General features: G+C 42.5%; 2 protein-coding genes across 2 annotated transcripts in view; one reads left to right on the forward strand and one right to left on the reverse strand.

The window, feature by feature from the left end:
- SDCCAG3 (serologically defined colon cancer antigen 3) overlaps positions 1 to 2421 on the reverse strand; it is an 8502-nt gene extending 6081 nt beyond the window's left edge. Inside the window, exons 1-2 of the mRNA XM_018572199.1 lie at positions 2254 to 2421; positions 1557 to 1654 (exon numbers count right to left, since the gene is read on the reverse strand). Of these exons, the coding sequence (XP_018427701.1) occupies positions 1557 to 1654; positions 2254 to 2308 (153 nt within the window). The 5' untranslated portion in view covers positions 2309 to 2421. The remainder of the gene's footprint in view (positions 1 to 1556; positions 1655 to 2253) is intronic.
- A 1505-nt stretch (positions 2422 to 3926) lies between these two features.
- Positions 3927 to 14515, forward strand: part of PMPCA (peptidase, mitochondrial processing alpha subunit) — a 12656-nt gene continuing 2067 nt past the window's right edge. Inside the window, exons 1-10 of the mRNA XM_018572197.1 lie at positions 3927 to 4017; positions 4829 to 5031; positions 6026 to 6105; positions 6865 to 6947; positions 7640 to 7734; positions 7878 to 7978; positions 8312 to 8575; positions 9422 to 9514; positions 11670 to 11788; positions 12637 to 12727. Of these exons, the coding sequence (XP_018427699.1) occupies positions 3971 to 4017; positions 4829 to 5031; positions 6026 to 6105; positions 6865 to 6947; positions 7640 to 7734; positions 7878 to 7978; positions 8312 to 8575; positions 9422 to 9514; positions 11670 to 11788; positions 12637 to 12727 (1176 nt within the window). The 5' untranslated portion in view covers positions 3927 to 3970. The remainder of the gene's footprint in view (positions 4018 to 4828; positions 5032 to 6025; positions 6106 to 6864; positions 6948 to 7639; positions 7735 to 7877; positions 7979 to 8311; positions 8576 to 9421; positions 9515 to 11669; positions 11789 to 12636; positions 12728 to 14515) is intronic.

Here is a 14515-nt window from a genome sequence, read left to right on the forward strand (position 1 = left end):
TACACACACACACATATATATATGTATATATATATATATATATATATATATACATATATACATATATACACACACACACACACAGTAGCAGTTTGCCTGACATTACACTTTAAGAGACTAAGAAGCAGTTAAAATCATACAGTGAAGTGTCCATGCAATTCAGTAAATATTCGAACTGTGCTGAAATCAAGAACAAGCCCAAGCAAAAGGAGCAGTGCGGCTTCTTGCCATATACTTTGTGCTTTTAAGGGCTGCAGCCTCATGGCAGTCACGTGTGACGTCCCCTCCTCGGACCTACATCACTTTGCATATAATACTTCCTGCAGACTGCAAAAGGGCTGGGATAAGCAGTGTGATTCATTTCTCAATTATCAGGGATGTGCATTATTAGAGAGCAAAGATGCTTTGATAAGAGTCCCTGGCTTGTCATTTCAGGATAATGTGTTCCAAGAACATGCATATGGCAATGACTAGAAGATTTTACACAAGAGAGGCGAGAGGTGTGGAGTGCTCGAGTAAAGCAAAATGACAAAATAAGCCAATGTGATGTCAGCAATGTGCTGTTAAATGTTGAACGTTCTTATTTATGTTCTTAAGTGTACCAGATGCCTTAACTCTCTTTAAAATCAACATATAGCCATACAGTGAAATGTAAATCAGTGATAAGAGAAGTTTGCGAGAGTGTGAAACATACAGTCACAATACTCAATTTGCATGCAGTCTGCAAGAACTCGAGCGTGGCAAGATGCACGACTTCATTTTCAACCAATCAGCTCACACATATGAACACGATGGAATTCGTGTACTGACGTGCAGGTTCATACGCATGAGCCGATTGGCTAAAGATGACATTTTCCATCTCGGCTCGCCCAGCTATGCAAGCTCTTGCCAGCTGACAGGAGAAGAAATTGAAAGACACACTGCACGCAAAGGTCCACACGACCCCGCATCCCTTTGCTCTGTGTGGCTTTGCGTGCAGTGTCACAGTCTTTACACAAGGCATGGGACACTCCAGCTGTCCCATGCCAAATCTAAGACTGAGAGCTTACCAATCACATGATGGCTGATCAGTCAGCTCTCAGTCTCTGCTCCCAGTGGAGGGTAGTGACAGACACTCACTGCACCCACAGGGATTCCCCTCTCCAGCGCTCATTGGAGGGACAGACAAGGGAGGGGACAGGCACGGCTGGCTCTTGTTCTTAGCCACATGCAAAAGGAGACAGCTGTCAGTTGTTGGTATCCTTCTTGACTACGGCATCGCTGTGCCCTGTCAGCTAACTGTTGGCATAAACCCCCTATCAGCTTAATGCAAATATACTCCTGTAACCCAAAAGAGAAGTAGAGCCAAAAAAAGGTTTGTCTTTACTTAATTTTAAGGTATAACATATTGCATTTAGTGTCCATAAATAAAGGCACAAAAACTACCCAGATATAATAGTTTATATGACAGTTGTCTATATGTCTGAATGTGTCTTTTTAATAAAATTAAACGAAACCCCCCCCTACTTTAAAAGGTCATGAGGAAGTGGACTGGAATGGAAAAAAAAGCAACAAACCTTGGAGAATTCTTCATCACAGTTTGAGTGACTTTTGCTTTTCACAAACTCCTTGAAGGAAAAGGGGTTGGCTTCATCCAGAGGTGCAGCATCACAGTCTGCAAAGAATATATAAATGACTGAACTATCATTTTGTGTATGTTTTACTGCCATTTCAGAGGCCCTTGCCCTTTGTCATCCTCCATATTAGGCTACGTGCTTTCCATCCTTTCTAAAAGAGAAAGTGCTTCCTATAACCTGGAATTAAAACCAGGAGCTGTAGAAATGACTACATACAACTAATTCACATTTCATGGCTGTTTCTTGCAATGGTAATACACAGAGACAATACATGACACGTCACAAACTATGGGTTTGATTTACTAACGGAGTAGAAGCAGCTCACCTGGTAAATCAATTCCCTTAGTACTTTACAGAGTGAATGTTAATAAGGTGAAACTGTGTTCAGTGTGATACCCTGTGTTAGCATAAAATCCTGCTTTTTTTTTCTTTTCATTTCCCTCGCTTGGGGCTGGGTATTTATTGTAAGTACAGGTTCACCTTATATACCAATATCAACTTTGCAAAGTGAACAACCCCTATAAGTTCAGTAAATCAACCCCTATGTGTATGTGGCCCCAACCTGCTAATGACTGTCAGCACAAGAGGGGCCTGGCTAATAAAAACAAGAAAAGCAATGTGCAGGGCTGGACTTTACCATCCTCGATGATCAGGGTCTTGGCTTTCCTCCCAGATGTGGGGAGTCCAGACATGGTAAGGGAAACAATAATGAAATAAGAATCAAATGAAAGGTCAGTTGTTAAAAGGTGAAGATCTCATCTCTGACATCACGTGGCATTTGTAGCAGGGGTCACCTGATCCATTGTGTCCTGGATGAAGAGCAGAAATATAGTTACAGTGAAACAGTGTCACCAACAAGAATGTTTATACTTCCTTTGAATAAATAAGCCAATCATCCTACTAAAGTCAGATCAAGAAATTATCAACGCGGATTGATTCTTGCTTACTATACATTGCTGCCAGACTAACTGAGCAAACCTCACTAACATGTAATTGGCTTATACAGAGCTATACAGCAGAATGCATGCGTTGATGGAGGAGTAGGTGTACGCAGTGTGATGACATAATATATGTTGGATGAATATTACACAGAGAGGTAAGCAGTGTGGTAACACAATGTGATAAGTATGTGGGATAAATAAGGGGTATTGTGAGATATGACACAAAAGGACATCTATTGTTTTATTATTGGTATTTAAATAGTGTCAACAATTTTATGCAGCGCACATTCACATCAGTCCCTGTCCCCAAGGAGTTGACAATGTAAGGTCCCTATCTCACATACATAAATGGATAACAACCCAGTTAAATCTTATCTGGATTAAACTATATCTGTACATAAAATACACCCGTCAGATCTGTTGTTACAGAACAAAGACATAACACACACATGTTGGACTTTATGGACCAGTGTCTTTATTCAACCTCAAATACTATGTAACTATATCATGCTGACCCGTGCTGAACTCCTTCGTGTATCCAATTATTTTAGATAAACTCCAGGCACCATCATTTTCATAGCTTTAGATGAGCGGCTGTGTTTTCCTCTGAAGTGTAGTAATTCAATGTTTGCTTTTCTTATACAGCTTAGAAAGGAGGCTTTGATTTGCACCAAATAGACCAGCTCGTGTGTTATAGCATAGTGGATTGAGCCAGGTATATGCCATATAGTATGGGAAATGTGACACTGTCATGTACAACACATGGCAATATCACAAAGTGGTAAATTATGTCTGAATACAAAAATATTAAATACAATACACAGTGGAGGGGATTTATCAAAACTGGAGCAGGCAAAATCTGGAGCAGATTTGCACTGCAGCCAATCAGTTTCTCTGTCTCACTTTCAAATCTTACCTGAGCAAACTGAAGAAAGAATCTGATTGGTTGCCATTGGCAACTGCTCCAGATACTTCTGCTCCAGTATTGATAAATTCCCCCCAGTGTGTTGCCAGGGATATCTACAATATGAGACACACAGGGGTAAACGATGTACACACAGCATACAAGAAAGGCTAGAGGTGTCGAAAACAATATACCCAGGAACTTATGTGAACTTAGAGATAGGGATATACACAGGATGTAGTCTATAGACATATATACACACGCAGTATAGTGTACAAAGGGTGCTATACACACAGATATATAGAGTGGTATATACACGGTACAGTGTACCTAGATGTGTACACACAGAGCACCGTAGCCAGTCCCAGAACTCACACTGATACAATGTCTCTGCTCTCCCCGCTCACATCCCGGTCAGGCTCCGCCTTCTCCGGAACTACACTCAGGCATGCAGGAAGCAGGAAGTGGGGCTGAGGTGACACCCAGAGGTCAGGGGTGAGAGTACCAAGATGGCGGCCGACATGGCGAGAAGCAGAGCATGGCGGGGGATCCAGAGGTAGGAAAACACTTCCAGTTACAGATATATTTCCTCTCTGCGCTCCTCCATATTTCCCCTATGTACTACCTGCGAGTATCACTTGTCACCATGATCAATGCAACCTCCCTCCACATCTCCTTATTTGCCTGTCATTATTATTGTGTAACCCCGATATGTGTAACCTTCCACCATATCACACTTCATATACTACTGGCCATTATCGCTGTGTCTCAATGCTCTGTGCAACCTCCCTCCACATCTCCCTTCACATACTACCTGTCATTATCACTGTGTACTCCTTTCTACAATCCCAGCCCCCAGGGCAGGTCACCTCCGCTCTTCGCCTCTTGGTATATATTATCACCATCTTCTAATTGTACAGATTGTCCCCAAACATCCCATTATACAAATAAATAGCTGACTCCGGCATACTCCATGCCACCTAAATATAACTTTAAAAGGGACATATGACTATTTCAGAAATCTGGGGACTGTTATGATGAATCCCCCTGAACCGTGACAGATGTTATGATAACTGTGTGCCACCGCTCTTCCTGTCCCGTATATGCTGTCACTGTGTGTGACCCCCTCTTCCTGTCTCGTATACGTTGTCACTGTGTGCCACCACTCTTCCTGTCCCGTATACGTTGTCACTGTGTGCCACCGATCTTCCTGTCCCGTATACGTTGTCACTGTGTGCCACCGCTCTTCCTGTCCCGTATATGTTGTCACTGTGTGCCACCGCTCTTCCCGTCCTGTATATGTTGCCACTGTGTGCCACCCCTCTTCCTGTCCCGTATACGTTGTCACTGTGTGTGATCTCCTCCAGGTATGGGCTGCCGGCCTACAGACGGTATAGCAGTGGTGGATCGTATCCCAGCATACCCCTCACCTCCCCTTTACCCGGTGCACCCAAGCCGGTCTTTGCGAGAGTGGATGGGCAGGAGAAGTTTGAGACAAAAGTCACCACTCTGGAGAACGGGCTGCGTGTGGCTTCACAGAACAAATTTGGGCAGTTCTGTACTGTGGGACGTAAGTTGTACAAGCTGCTATGAATAAAAGGAGCAGACATCCATCACAATGTCTCCTGTGTGAAGACTGCCGGAATGAGGGTGCAAGCATTGTATTGTCATTTCACAGAACAGGGACCAGTATCTTTACCCAGAATGCATCACACTTCTCTGTGCGTGCCATAGCACTAGATGTAGGGTACCTCAGGTGTACATGGTAAACTGCATATATAGCAGATCAAAGAACATCATAGCTGGGCTGCCAGAGTCTAGAAAACCTGTCATAACGATTCCTGTATCCAGGGTCCTTAAAAGACTTCAACCACCAGTCAAGCAAGCAATATCTGGGTAGTCACTAGTATCACCAGGATGCTGGAGTAACCTTGTGAAGTGACTACTGTGATCTGTGGCTGTTGTTGTTGTCATACAATGCAATAGTGTAAAGGGGTTTCTGTTTTTCAGGACCCTGACTATGTAAAATACGTTTGGTTATAATTCCCTTTATCATGAAAGTAACAACTATGGTGGAAAAGAAGTGGCAGGTTGGTCAGACGGAAACTTTTTTCTTGGCTATGATGGCCAAATCTGACCTACAAAGGTAGCAAAATACAAATGATGGTGCTTTAATGTACTGTATGGACAGTTATGTACTGTACAAAATCTATAAATAAATAACAGGCATCCAGTAAAGTTTCACCCCAAAATATTTGTAGCTGAATAGATCTAAATTTCAAAAAGAAAACAAATCAGTTCCCATGATGCAGTATGAACTTTCCTTGTTCTGCTCCTGCATCAGCCAGGTTGGGCATTGATGCTCTGAATTGGAGCGGGCTAAGCACAGCACAGAATTTGTCCAAGTGATTGGGAATGGGGAGGCACATTATTGTGTCCTCCCATCACGGGTAAAGCAGATATTTTTATTTTTAGCAGCTGATGATGATTTGAGAATAATTTCCCGACTTTTAATTAGATCATTAAATTGACAGTTGTGTTTTATTTTTTTTAATTTTTTTTAGTTTTGATAAATTCGGGCTCCAGGCATGAGACAAAGTACCTCAGTGGCATCTGTCACTTCCTGGAGAAACTCGCCTTCTCTGTAAGTATCACGTGTGCCTTTTACCCCTGACCGCCATGTTTGTAATCTTCTACAGAAATGTAGAACTAGACTGTGCTGCAGGAAGACCTCTGTCTGTCAGCAGTCTGCATTATTTCCGCACTCTGCCTGTTCTACGCTGACTTAGTACATCCACCTCTGGAGATGGTACTCTTAAAGTAAAGAGACCTCAACATGGGGTGGCCTCTGACATTCACAGACAACATAAGAACCCAGCAAGTCATGCATCCCTTATCCTTTTTGTATTAATAGGCTTTTTTTAAAAAAAATTCTTTATTTTTGACACAAGTAGCAATAGTACATCATCCATAAAGCTTAGGCAGTAACAAAAATGGAGTCATGTTATAAAAAACATTGGCAAAAGCGCCATGGAATGGACATTGTATAAAACATTCACAGTATGTATTGAAAAAGACGCGTAGAAAAGACAGTTTAACAACTACTGCTAAACATGTGGCTTTTTATTATTCTTCGTTTCTTATCTGTCCCTGGTGTCCAAAAAATGCAGGAATTAGCAGTCTAATGACGCTATGGGACATAAAGAAGTATGCATAGAAAGATAAGAGATCAGCTCAAGGAAGGAAGGGTTGGAGAGGGGATGCAGCCCATCCATCTATTAGGAGGGAGGGAACAGTGGTCAGGCAATTTGCGAAGCCGAGAGACATCCTCATCGAATAGGTCTTTTAAATAAGGTGGTTTGTCTTCTGAGTAGCAGCAAGGTCATTTTTCTCTGTCTTGCAGTCTACAGCCCGGTTTGGCAGTAAAGATGAGATCCTTCTCACTCTGGAAAAACATGGCGGCATATGTGACTGTCAGACATCCAGGTAAGGCCTGGCTGTCCCCTGTTTAAAGGAGCACTCCTCTATGTATTAAGATGTAATGATGAAATATATGTATAGTAGAAGAGAGGGTATACTATATCTGCAGGCCCATGTTAATAAAACTTTGCGCCCACTGGTATATTTATTATATATTTTTGTTCCCTTACTTAATTCTAGCCTTCTATTACCTGCAACACAATCTAAACTCAGAGAATCCATAAGATATAGTGAGATACACAACAACATATACTGATAATTGAAATATTTTTCTGCCTTGCAGAATTCAGCTAGCCGCAGTCACTGCACCAGAAATTAAGATCTGTCACCTTACCAGTGTAAATTGGGAAAGGGCTATATAGCTGGAATTTTGTGTAGACAGTCTTCTGATTCCCACAGCCTTACCATGCCATATAGCCAGAGGGCGACACCAGAGGGATCACTTTGATGCAGCTGACCAGATTCAACATGTATTGTAGTATGTGCAAACCAAGAAGCACCGTTTTTATGCATACATTTGCAAAGTGCAGAGGGTTCATTCAGAATCTTCAATGTTAACATGGTATCAGGCCCCTTTAGTCTAAGCATGGCAACGCGCCTTCTCTAAAATGTTGGCCTAGCATGCCAAGTGGCTGCCATGATTCTATTAATAACCATTGCATGTACTGTTATTAATTCGGTCATTCTTTATCTTCCAGGGACACTACAATGTATGCAGTTTCTGCAGATGCCAAGGGCCTGGACACGGTGGTTAGTCTGCTGTCAGAGGTTGTTCTGCAGCCACAGCTGTCTGGTAAGTTGAGTCCCCTTCTTGCTGTCTGATGCTACAGATACCATATCATGTTAGTTTCCTGTCTGCCACCCCAAGGAAGAGTACCTGTCTTCACTGATTCCATAAGGAAGTATGCACTCTGATACTGTTTTTGTCTGTTATAGATGAGGAGCTGGAGATGACGAGAATGGCAGTGCGGTTTGAGTTGGAGGACCTGAATATGAGGCCAGACCCGGAGCCTTTGCTGACGGAGATGATTCATGCGGTAGGTGGGCTGGAATTAAAGAAACAATGTAGAGAATCAAACCTTGTGAGAGTAGCCATTCCCTTATCTATGCTAAGTACTAGCTCCAGGGGGATTATTTCATTTACGGGTTCAGCTTCACTGCCCTGGGAATAGTATGTGGCACCTGAGTTGGGGAATGACTATTTCCATTATAGTCCCATCACACAGGTATCTTGTTGTGTGACAGGCACACTATGTAAAAAAATATGATGCTGGTTGTAAAGCATAGCAACAGACATTGTTGCATAGTCATTTCTGTTTTATTACTTCTGTTCCTAATATGATGGATTTTATTTGCTGATCACTGGACAGGCAGCCTTCAGAGACAACACAGTTGGTCTCCCTCGTTTCTCCCCCGTGGAGAACATTGATAAGATCGATCAGAAGACGCTACATGCCTACATGCACAATTACTACACCCCAGAGAGGATGGTTCTGGCAGGGGTGGGCATAGAACATGACCAATTGCTGGAATGCGCCAAGAAGTACCTGCAGGGGGTACAGCCTGCATGGGCATCTGAAAAACCCCATAGTGTGGACCGTTCCATCGCCCAGTATACTGGAGGAATTGTCAAGGTAAGCGGGATAAAACATTTAAAAACTAGAGGTGCACTGAAATAGACATTTAAAAAACGAAACCGAAATAGAAAAAATTGTCAGGCCGAAACCGAAACTGGTGTATTTATTTTTTAAACTTTTAAATTTTTTATATTTATTTTTATTCATTTTTTATAAAATATTTTTATTTTTTACTCTACTTTTAGGGGCTCCGGGGAAATATTAGGGGTCTAAACAGACCAGGGAGGAGAGCTCCGCCTCCTGTGACAGCGCTGTCTCCGCCCCCACACCGCTGTGCCGCACTGTGATAGGCGGCCGAGCGGTGTGGGAGGAGAGACACCGGCCGCTGACAGCGCTCTTGTCCCGCAGCGCTCGGCCGGCTGTCGCTTTCTCTCCTCCCCGCTGGGACACAGAGTAGCGCCCAGCGGGGAGAAAAGAAATCACGGATGCGCCGATGTATCGGCAGAAAAATTGCACTTTCGGCATTTAGCCAAAAGTGCAATTTTTGGCCGATATATCGGTGCATCTCTATTAAAAACCATTGGCTGTTCTAAGTCATCACATTTTAGGATTCGCAGATGATCTGTTATCAGCTACAGAGTCATGGCGGAATATAGAAATGTACATGTAACAATGAGGGCCACCCGCCGCTCTTATCTGTTAATGGAGTTTGTAAAATGCATATCTTACTAACTGAGTGCCGCTTTATTATTTACTGTGCAATCATGGTACAATTCTTTTTTGTTTCTCTGGTGTTATATAATACTTACACCCTCCCGGTGCTGTCGGTGTAAAATGTTGAAATGAACAAGTACAACAGTGACTGTAGGTGAAATACATCCTTCAATGTTTCCTGTCTCATAGGTGGAGAAAGACATGTCGGACGTGAGCCTGGGCCCCACCCCTATCCCTGAACTGACGCACATCATGATCGGTCTAGAGAGCTGCTCCTTTCTGGTATTTTATCATATCTGTTGCTATTTGTCACTCATCAGGGCATTGTATGTACAGTTGTCTTTACTCTTTTTCAAATCATAATGACAACAGAAACTACCCAAATGACCCTGATCAAAAGTTGACATAACCTGGTGATTTTGGCCTGATAACATGCACACAGGATGACACAAAGGGGTGTAAATGGCTATTAAAGGGAACCATCTTCACCTGTGACCTGTTTGCATGTAATCATGTGTGTGTATAAAAGGCCAATGAGTTTCTGGCCTCCTGACAGACCCTTGCATCCTTCATCCAGTGCTGCACTGACGTGTCTGGATTCTGAGTCATGTGGAAAGCAAAAGAATTGTCAAAGGACCTGTGGGAAAAATTAGTTGAACTGTATAGAACAGGAAAGGGATATAAAAAGATATCCAAGGAATTGAGAATGCCAATCAGCAGTGTTCAAACTCTAATCAAGAAGTGGAACATGAGGGGTTCTGTTGAAACCAAACCACGGTCAGGTAGACCAACTAAACTGTCACAACTGCCAGGAAAATTGTTCGGGATGCAAAGAAAAACCCACAAATAACTTCAGGTGAAATACAGGACACTCTGAAAACATGTGGTGTGGCTGTTGCAAGATGCACAATAAGGAGGCACTTGAAGAAAGATGGGCTGGATGGTCGAGTCGCCAGAAGAAAGCCATTAGTACGCAAATGCCACAAAGCATCCCACTTACAATACGCCAAACAGCACAGAGACAAGCCTCAAACCTTCTGGCACAAAGTCATTTGGAGTGATGAGACAAAATTGAGCTTTCCGGCCACAACCATAAACGCTACATTTGGAGAGGAGTCAACAAGGCCAATAATGAAAAGTCCACCATTCCTACTGTGACACACGGAGGTGGATCGCTGATGTTTTGGGGATGTGTGAGCTACAAAGGCACAGGGAAGTTGGTCAGAATTGATGTCACGATGAATGCAGTATGTTATCAAAAGATACTGGAGGACAATTTGCATGCATCAGCCCGGAAGCTGCGCATGGGACGTACTTGGACATTCCAACATGACAATGATCCTAAACACAATGCCAAGTCGACCTGTCATTGGCTACAGCAGAATAAAGTGAAGGTTCTGGAATGGCCATCTCAGTCTCCTGACCTCAATATCATTGAGCCACTCTGGGGAGATCTCAAACATGCAGTTTATGCGAGACAGCCCAAGAGATTACAGGACCTGGAGGCTTTTTGCCAGGAAGAATGGGCAGCTTTACCATCTGAGAAGATAAAGAGCCTCATCCACACATACCACAAAAGACTTCAAGCTGTCATTGAGGTTAAAGGGGCAACATACCGTATTAAGAACTGGGGTATGTAAACTTTTGATCAGGGTCATTTGGGTAGTTTCTGTTGTCATTATGATTTGGAAAAGAGTAAACACAGTTGATTGATAATAAATGGCTTCAGCCAAACACTACCCATGAGTGACAGGTTTTCGCGTTATCATTCATATTCTCTGACAAATGGCCAGGAAATCATACATTCTGCCAGGGTATGTAAACTTATGAGCACGACTGTATGTCATGTGTGCTGGGGATATGACACTTTGACACATTATGCTTTGTGTCTGCAGATTTTTGAGTTGTTAGATTTTGCTTTATTTCTCAGTGTCAGTAAGGCCTCATGCACACAAGCAGGCTGCGTTTAGGAAGTTTTTTGGTGAGTATAAATAACTATATGCTTCCCAGATCACTTTTTTCTGTGCCGGGCTTAGTCGCATTTAAATGCGTTTAGCCACATAAAACTGGGCTAGTCGGATCCGGAACGCAGACATTTCTATTTTGGGTAAACTGACCTAGACTGAAGGCACCTAGATGCTGCTTGATGCATAGCTGTGCATTCAGTCATAGAAAAGCATTACATGAGTCCAGGTGCGTTTTGAAATCAGATCCAAATGCACCTGAACTCAGCGTTTTGGTACGCAGTGTGCAGGAGGCCTTATAAGAAGTGTTTGTGTCATCTACAGCCAGCAATCAGATGAAAGTATAATTTTTATCATTTTCCAGCTAAGGATTGTAAATAAAGTAGGTCTGTCTGCTGCGTACATTGTATTGTGGTCTTCTGTTGGACACTTTTTCAAAAATGAGACTGATTATAACGCCGTTGTTATGACAGGAAGATGACTTTATCCCATTTGCGGTACTGAACATGATGATGGGAGGTGGCGGCTCATTCTCAGCTGGCGGACCTGGGAAAGGAATGTTCACCAGACTGTACCTCAATGTCCTAAACAGGTAAGTCTGTGGGGTGGCCAGGTAGTGAAGTTGACCTATAAGAGCAGCAATGAGTCTTTTGTAAAAAATTTTTTATCTAAACAAAGTAGCAGTGCAAATACATTGACTCAGCAATCCACCTCTGCACTTCCCCCAAAATTCAAATATACCCCTCCCCACGCCACAATGCAGTTTTGCCAGACCCAATGGACCTTTCACCTTGTCTGAGCATTGTCACATGGGGGGAAGAGGCCTGTGCGGATACTAACAGAAAGTTAACATTGGCAAAGGATTTTTTGGGGCTGCAGAGGTTATTGGGTGAGGCACCCCTGGTGGGTACAATGGGGGTGCTTACTGTCTGCCTAAAATACTGAGCTCCCTGTTTAAATCAGCAGGCTTACATAAGATTTTGGGTTTCCATGTACATTAACTGTCTGCATTGGTAATTCCCTTGCTATAGGTCTGCTTTAAGAGGAGTCTGTAACTAGGATATGACTTGGACATGCAGCAGTTCACTAAATTGAATAGTTTTTTGTTTTACCTATGTCCCCATTGGGGAGATTTGCTCTCACTTCCTGTCATCAGGCAGGCTACAGTTTTGGCTGGAATTTGGGATTTTTGCAAATCTCTAGCATCACAACAATGGCTGAACATAATAAGAAATCCTTTGGTAGGTAGCTCAGTTACTCTATATGTATTCCAACTGTTCATTTAGCTGCTTTTTGGATGGAGTTCCTTGTGAAAGATGTGACTAAGATCAGTCGGGGAGTGTATGTGCATATTTCCACACGCATGCAGCCTACTGAAATCGGTGGGGTAATGTAAACATTGTCTGGTGTCACTTACTGTTATGTCACATGATGTTACAGGCACCATTGGATGTACAACGCCACTTCTTATCACCACAGCTATGAGGACACTGGACTTCTGTGTATTCACGCCAGCGCAGACCCCCGCCAGGTGCGTCCTGACCCAGTACGGAGATTTGTTATTCAGTATTCCAAATCGGTTCCTCAGGAAGGCTTTGGATGCCTGGTTATATACACACTAGCTCTTAGTTTAGTACGTTTAGATTTCAAATGATGGACTCTTCCTGAGCAGAGCTCAGCAACATTTACAAAACCCATACAGGTTTAAAATGGGACGGTAAATGTCTTCAAATACAAAACGGTTTACTTCACAAAATAATGTTTTTAAAATATAAGAAATACATGAGAAAAAAAAATAGGCTTTTGTTCTTACTGCAAAATGATTTTCTCTATTGCCCTTTGAGGGACACAGGACTGAAGAATTCTGAGACGTAGGGTTATGCTGCTGCCTCCAGGAGAAGTGGACACTAGGCAAAAAAATTAAACCCTGCCACTTTAATTGACTCCTAATGTCACCTTAAAGAGAACCTGTCACCACTAGTATGCTATAACATAACCCCTATGTGATGGCAATTAGGTAAAAAAAAAAAAAAAAAAGTCCACCGCCTCCACGAGCATATTGTAAACATGCATCGGGTGCGCCTATGTACGAAAACAATTGTGCTACACATGTTTAGTATCGCCGCGTGCGCCAGAGTGAGAGCGATAATTTTACCACCAGTACTTATGGATATCACTGAACTGATGACCTGTAGGGGATTTTACAGCGTCACCTATGGACAATTTGGTGTACTGTATTTTGTCGCAGTTTCACGGACGCACACAATTTTTAACCTGGCCATGTTGGGTATTTGTTTACTCATCGTAACCTCACTTTGTATATTTAAAAAGAATGGGTATTATATTGTGTTGTTGGGCACGAAAATTAGCTTGTGTATTTTAAAAAAAAAACAATGTTGGTTTGATACAGTTTTGCTGATGTCGTGCGACATAAAAATTAGCAACAGCCATTATTTTATCCTCCAGCTTTCAGAATATATAATGCTTTGAGACAAAAAGAAAACAAAAGCACAGCGCCCTCTCTTCGTGTAGTAACGTTTTATTTATCCGTATAAAAAATGAAATACAATAATCACAATCTATTTTTTTTCCATACGGATAAATAAACGTTACTACACGAAGAGAGGGCGCTGTGCTTTGTCTTCCAAGGCTTCCCATCCTGTGATTAAACAGCTGCTCCTTCTGTGTCATCATATTGGAGTCCTCTGGTTTTTCCCACTGCGAGCTCTCTGCCAAGCGCTGACTATATGTACAATACGCAATCATGTTTTGGGGGTTTTAAGTAATTTCCAGGCCTAAAATGTGGATTATAATGTGTGCCAAAAATGCAAAATGCTCCTAGGCAGTGAAAAGGTTAAATGATGAAAATAGGAACACAGGGTACTTATGCTTCAACCTTAGGATGAAGCATAAGTATTGAGACTAGAAAAGACCTGCTACATGACAACTGGAGAAAATTCCAGGATTTCATCATGTTCGGCATGAATCTCTCCGTTTTGTCGGCTTGCTAGAGAGACTTCCAGGATTTCTAATATCCGGTATGAATCAGCTAGCAGCTCTTGGTAGTAGAATTGTTGATGAAGGAACAAAATAAACTAAAATAATAAAGCAGAAGAGGAGACATCCATTCTCCTGAGGACACTAAGCCAAACTGGCAGGTGTGAGGTTGGAAGTGTTTAAAGTGGCAGGCTTTTTTTTGTCTAGTGTCCAATTCTCCTAGAGGCAGCAGCATAACCCTGAGTGTCAGAATTCTTCAGAGCTGTGTCCCTCAGTGGACGATGGAGAAACACAGATTTCAGAAATACCTGTTTTCTGTTAT

Source organism: Nanorana parkeri, unplaced genomic scaffold (assembly GCF_000935625.1).
Source record: "Nanorana parkeri isolate BGI_ZX_2015 unplaced genomic scaffold, ASM93562v1 scaffold1967, whole genome shotgun sequence".
Classification (NCBI taxonomy): domain Eukaryota; kingdom Metazoa; phylum Chordata; class Amphibia; order Anura; family Dicroglossidae; genus Nanorana; species Nanorana parkeri.